Here is a 6,746-nt window from a genome sequence, read left to right as displayed (position 1 = left end):
ATACTGTCAAACATCAAAAAGGGGGAGATTGTTGGAGCAATATCAATGGTCCATGCGACCATGTGTTTTGGTGTTTGGGCAAACTGCTTGGTTAGATCAAGGAACAAAACCCGTGCTAGTCTCACAGAATCGATGATGTCGGAACACAATAATTCATTAATTAGGAAAAATTTTAATACATTCATAATTACACATGTATAGATACTTATTAGTCGTGATCCAATCACAAGTTCTCTCATGTTATGAATCATATTACAGACATTCAGTAAGTGAATTTAAGATCCAATCATGAGGTAAAAGGTGATTCGCTCACCCCAGAGCCTCCGCCAACCCATCCCTGGGCCAACACAGAGGAGATAAATCACGGGTGGTTACTAGCCATTAGTGTAGGTAGCCAAGGTATGTGGGAAGGCATTCTCGGACGCGCCAAGTTTCAACCCCAAGATCTCATGTGGCAACACCCCATGTCTCAACCTTCGCACTGCCCCGAGGGGACCAAGTTTAAGATTCAATCAAACACATATAGAATGTGCACTCAAATAATGAATATTTATTTATCCAATAAATAGTATAAATTATAAGATGATTATCTTATGACACCTCTCAAATATAATAGATAACTTTCTGGAGGATTACCTCTGCACAAATATGACACTTAGCTTGCATAGGGATTAACATATGTTTGGTTCATTGTATTTAGTCAGGTTGGTTGATAGTAGTAACTCATTAGCTACAAGGATGCTATACATGAGAGTATATGGTATTTATGACGGTACACATACTTGTATTCCTTTGAATTAGGGATGACAATAGGTTGGTTCGGGTCAGATTCCATATCATTCATCCCAATACCCATCAAGTATCAGATATCTATCCTTATCCACATACCTATTAAAGGATCATATATCTTTTATATTAATAATTTTTTTTCTTTCCATTCAACTATCATCATTCAAAAAAATATATTAGAATTACTATCATATAAAATTTAAAAAATATATTAAACATCTATATAATATACTCATAATATCAACAAAAATAGTTAATAGATTTTGAGAAAAGAATATAGTCGGATATCAGATATCAATAGTTCCTCCATACTCTCCTCCATTAGATTCAGAAAAAAATTGTCATCGTTACTTTAAATATCTACTCAAATTTAATACTTCATTATAAATGAACATCAATCCTTACACTAATTAGTATATTTTGATGATATATATTTAAAAAAATAATATGGGATAAAATATATTTTGGGAATAAAATATCTTACGAGATATCTTTTAATTGTTTTTTAAAAAAAACCATTGAAGTTTATATAATTTTGAATGTCTTTTTTATTTTTTATTTTTTATTTTTTATTTTTTCATGAAATTTTCTATTCTTACGAGATATCTTTTCTATTTTTTATCTTACGAGATATCTTATAACGTTGTCATTAGCCGGAGAGTCCCGGGTACAATTGAATCTCGGTCAACAAAGAATCTAACTTAATTATGCAGCCACCAAATTTGACTTCAGATTGGTCTTTCTTTGAGGCACTGTCCAAACCTCAAAGGCAACGTTGATTAATGATACAGTAAGCGCCAAGGAAAGGGATGCCATTATAGTCAAATTTGATTAGTACTCTTTTTATTATTATTATTATTTAAAAATATTTCCTACTGTGTGCTCGAGTATAAATTGAGTCGAATTGTTGGAGCCCAGCTTATTTACCGCCCTATCTGAAACCATGAAGTTAAACTTGAAGTTTTCTTTATTATATTATTATTTATTTGTTTATTATTATTATTATTATTTTTTTTTTTTTACAAAAATCTTTCTTTACTCTCGATCAAAGCCAACGATATCCAAAGCACATTAAATTCAACAGCGGAGGCAGTGGCTCCTTCAGTGGAGCCAGCTGTGTGTGATCGAAGCCAAACTTCCTTCCTTCCTTCCTTCCTCCTCTCCTCCGAGCATGACGACGTTGATCCTTCTCCTCCTCCTCAACTTCTTCTATCCTCCCACAGCAACAACAGCAGCGACGGAAGCGCAGGCCCTACTCGACTGGAAATCCAGCTTGTCTCAGCCCGACTCCCTCTCCTCCTGGTCCCTCAACTCCAGCACCCCCTGCCGGTGGCATGGTATCCGCTGCGGCCGCGAAGGCGATCGAGTGGTTGAGCTGAGCCTGCCGGGCGCCAGCCTCAATGGCACCCTCGACCACTTCGACTTCCCTTCACTGTCCCACCTCAACCGCCTCGACCTCAGTAACAACCTCCTTGTCGGACGCATTCCGGCCGAAATCACCGCTCTCTCCAATATCACCTCTTTGGACCTCAGCAGCAACTTCTTCAATGATTCCATTCCGCCGGAGATCGGGCAGCTGCAGCATCTCCTCGACCTCCGTCTCTACAACAACAACATTGGCGGTCAGATCCCGTACCAGCTGAGCCATCTGCGTAAGTTGCATCACTTTGACCTTCAATCCAATTACTTGGAGACGCCGGACTACTCCGAGTTCTCTCCCATGCCTGCTCTGACGTACCTCTCGCTGAGCCTTAATAGCCTCGACCAGCAATTTCCCTCCTTCATTCTGAATTGCACCCAATTAGTCTACCTTGACCTGTCGCAGAACAATTTCACAGGTTCAATACCCGAATCTTTGTTCACAAACTTGGAGAACCTTCAGTTCCTCAATCTCACAATCAATTCCTTTCTTGGTCCTGTTCCTGATTCCCTGGCGAAGCTGAGATGGCTCCAAGACCTTCGTCTTGGGGCAAACAAGTTCACCGGAGAGATACCACCCGTCCTTGGAACCATCTCGGGTCTTCGAATTCTTGAGTTATACAATAACTCGTTGGGCGGCCGAATTCCTTCTTCTCTAGGTCAGCTTTCATTCCTCGAACGCCTCGACTTGAAGTTTGCAGGATTGAATTCTACAATTCCTCCTGAGCTGGGAAATTGTACTCATCTCAACTACATTGAACTGTCGTACAATCAACTCACCGGAGGATTGCCACAGTCATTCACCAAATTATCCGAGATGAGGGAGTTTGGTATCTCCAGCAACTTTCTTTCTGGGGAGATTGTACCGAGCTTCTTCTCTAGTTGGCCTAATCTCTTATCATTTCAGATTCAGAACAACACCATAACAGGGCAGATTCCGCCGGAGGTTGGATTCGCCACCAATTTGACGCACTTGTATCTCTTCACCAACAACATTTCTGGTCAAATTCCACCCGAGATTGGGAACCTGGTTAATTTGATCCAGTTGGATCTGTCGGTTAATTTATTGACAGGTCCTATGCCGTCAACGATTGGCAATCTCCATCAACTAACCTCCTTGGCTCTATTCTCCAACAATCTCTCAGGCGGAATCCCTCCGGAGCTCGGGAACATGACGGCATTGGAAATACTGGATATTAACACCAACCAATTGGAGGGAGAGCTCCCCCGCAGCATCGCACACCTTCCTAACCTCCAATTCATCTCCGTCTTCGACAACAATCTCAGGGGCAGCATACCGGAGGAACTAGGTTGGCATGGTCTGATTAGCACAGTCAGGTTCTCCAACAACTTCATGTCTGGAGAATTGCCACGCGAGTTATGTAGAGGTTTCATCCTCGAGGTGATCACGGTGAACAACAACAACTTCTCTGGCGAGCTGCCAGCTTGCTTGCGCAATTGCAGCATGCTTTCTCGAGCCCGGTTTGAGGTGAACAACTTCAGCGGGGACATTTCAAAAGCATTTGGGGTGCATCCTGAGTTGGTCTTCTTGGACCTCAGCGACAATAACCTGACCGGTACGCTGTCACCGGAGTGGGGGCAGTGCAAGAGTCTGAGTCACTTCTATGTCACCGGCAATAGTATCACCGGCAAAATCCCGCCGGAAATTGGCAACATGACCAAACTAGAGGAACTTGGCTTGGCCTCCAACTATTTTGATGGATATATCCCACCCCAACTTGGGAGCTTATATTCATTGTATAAGCTCAATCTGAGCAACAATCTTTTATCAGGTTCCATTCCTCAGCAGCTGGGAGCTATATCTCATCTCGAAGAAGTCGATCTGTCAGCTAACGACTTCACTAGTCGAGTGCCTCCCGAGCTCGGCAATCTGCAAAGGCTTCTCTTTCTGGATCTAAGCAAGAATCAGCTGTCTGGAGAGATACCAAATGAGCTCGGCAACTTGAACTCCTTGCAGATCCTGCTAGATTTGAGCAGCAACTCTTTGTCAGGAGCTATACCTTCCAATCTTGGCAAACTCACAAAGCTGCAAAAGCTCAATGTCTCCCACAACTATCTCTCTGATTCAATTCCATCAGCTTTGTCCGGCATGTTCAGTTTGGAATCCATTGACTTCTCTTACAACAATCTGACAGGACCAGTTCCAACTGGGACTGCTTTCATGAACGCCACCTCTGGGGCATATGCCGGCAACGCAGGGCTTTGCGGCGATGTGGCGGGTTTACTTTCTTGTAGTAACTCTTCTAGTGGCAGTTCTCACAAGGGCCACAAAAAGAGGCTCCTAATTGCCATTATTGTGCCGGTGCTAGGAGTTCCGATCTTGACCATCGCTCTTCTGCTGGTCTTGCTGGCTTTTAGAAAGGAGGAAGAGAAGAGTGAGACAGTGAGCTCTGGCCATTGGGCGAAATCCGAATCTTTGATATGGGAAAAGGAAGCGAAGTTCACCTTCCTCGACATAGTGAATGCCACGGACAACTTCAACGAGGTGTTCTGCATCGGGAAAGGCGGCTTCGGGAGTGTCTTCAGAGCCAAGCTGTCGACCGGAGAAGTGGTGGCCGTGAAGAGAATGCATGTTGCTGGCTTCGGAGATGTGCCGGAGATCAACCGTAAGAGCTTCGAGAATGAGATCAGCGCTCTGACAGAGGTGAGGCACAGGAACATAGTGAAGCTGTATGGTTTCTGCATGAGGAGCGGATGCATGTACTTGGTGTACGAGTACTTGGAAAGAGGCAGCCTGGGGAAAGTGCTGTATGGGGAGGAAAGGAATAGCCAGTTCGATTGGGTGAAGAGGGTGAAGGTTTTGCAAGGGGTAGCTCATGCTTTGGCCTACTTGCACCATGACCGGTCGCCGCCGATCGCGCACAGGGATATCTCAGTGAACAACATCTTGTTGGAGTTTGATTTCGAGCCTCGAATAGCTGACTTCGGGACTGCCAAATTGCTGTATCCTGATTCTTCCAATTGGACCGGCGTTGCTGGATCTTACGGCTACATGGCCCCAGGTATAACACTTCTACGGTAAACTTAGTGGTGAGGAAAAGTAAAAGATCGATTAAACCAAATTAATTCATAGAATCAATCAAATTTAAAAGTTTAGTTTGATTTTGAACGGATAAATCAGTTCTACATAAACTTCGTTCATAATTCATAATTTCTATTTTGTTAGTATGACAGTTTGTTGCTGCTACTTTTCAGAATTGGCATACACAATGAGAATCACTGAGAAATGCGATGTGTATAGCTTTGGAGTGGTAGCACTTGAAGTCATGATGGGAAAACATCCAGGAGACCTCATCTCTTCGTTGGCTTCCCTTTCATCATTGCCAGAGGGTGATTTGTTCTTGAAAGATGTACTTGATCAATGCTTGCCTTCCCCTACAGGGCAGTTAGCTGAGGAGGTGGTCTTCCTGGTGAAGGTGGCATTTGCATGTGTCCGAACTGATCCTGAGTCTCGACCTTCCATGCGATCTGTGGCTCAGGAGATATCAGCTCGAACTCAGGCATATCTCAGTGAACCATTCAGAACAATCACTATCAGTAAGTTAACTAACTATCAAAAATGAGAAGAAAATAGGAATTTCCATTCTGCTAGGAGTTGCACGTATAAACAATCTCATCTTTGAGTTACAACATATTATAGGAAACCAAATTTGTTCCGGAAGAAAGATCCAAAGACTGTCAGAATTTCATGTTACTTAATATATTGTTAGTGAAAGGAATAGTAAAATCCTAGTAATTGAATTGTTTTGGTTGTATTACATATTGTGATATTTGTAAATAATAAGAACTGAAGTTGTTAAGGAATTAATTATATTTTGCTGCTTTTGATGAGCATGCCATTGAGTATAATGATGAATGACTATAAGTACACAAAGATGAGAAGGTTTCTTAGACGGACCTCCATAGAATTCATCAAAAAGATAGATTACCTATATTTCCCAAACTTTCTTTCTTTGTTTACTTGAGCTCTGCATAGCTTCAAAAACCTACATTTTTATGAATTGTGAAGATTGACTGTTGAAATCTTCACCATTCTTGTCTGAATAGGGAGATGAACTGATTTTCAATGAGTATAAGACCTAATCAAGGAAGATAAGAAGGGTTCCAAGATCAAATGCTCATCCACAACTTAAGTCTCCCTCACTGATAATGAGGAAATGTTGCTTTCCTTCATTCTTCTAAAGAATATAGTACTCAAATGATTTCTGAACTCCTATTTAGCTTTGATAAGTGTTGCAGTTCAATGGATCTACTTCTCACACCTCTCTTTTCTCCAACTCAACTAAGACCATGCTTACTACCCTCTCATTATGTTAGACCATTTCTTAGCTGACATCAACTAAGGCATGTGACATCTATTCCAAAGCCTATAAATATGGCTTTGGATAATAGGGAAGGAAATCCTTTTCTCTTCGATGGGGAGAGATCTATCACAACTCACAAGATCAACTTAGTTAGGAAGTCCACCTCAGCAACACTAAACTCATCTTGGGAGTTCGACATTTCTCCAAGTAGTC

General features: G+C 42.0%; 1 protein-coding gene across 1 annotated transcript; it reads left to right on the top strand.

Annotated features, from left to right (window-relative positions):
- Positions 1-1,865: 1,865 nt before the first annotated feature.
- On the top strand, positions 1,866-6,051 carry LOC122052017 (MDIS1-interacting receptor like kinase 2-like). Its single transcript, XM_042613396.1, has 2 exons — positions 1,866-5,231; positions 5,425-6,051. Exons 1-2 carry the CDS (start codon positions 1,961-1,963, stop codon positions 5,790-5,792), a joined length of 3,639 nt encoding a protein of 1,212 aa, XP_042469330.1. The 5' UTR covers positions 1,866-1,960; the 3' UTR covers positions 5,793-6,051.
- Positions 6,052-6,746: the final 695 nt, after the last annotated feature.

Source organism: Zingiber officinale, chromosome 3A (assembly GCF_018446385.1).
Source record: "Zingiber officinale cultivar Zhangliang chromosome 3A, Zo_v1.1, whole genome shotgun sequence".
In the NCBI taxonomy this organism is placed as follows: Eukaryota; Viridiplantae; Streptophyta; class Magnoliopsida; order Zingiberales; family Zingiberaceae; genus Zingiber; species Zingiber officinale.
Note: the sequence above shows the minus strand (reverse complement) of the source record. Positions and strands in the feature narration are given on the sequence as shown.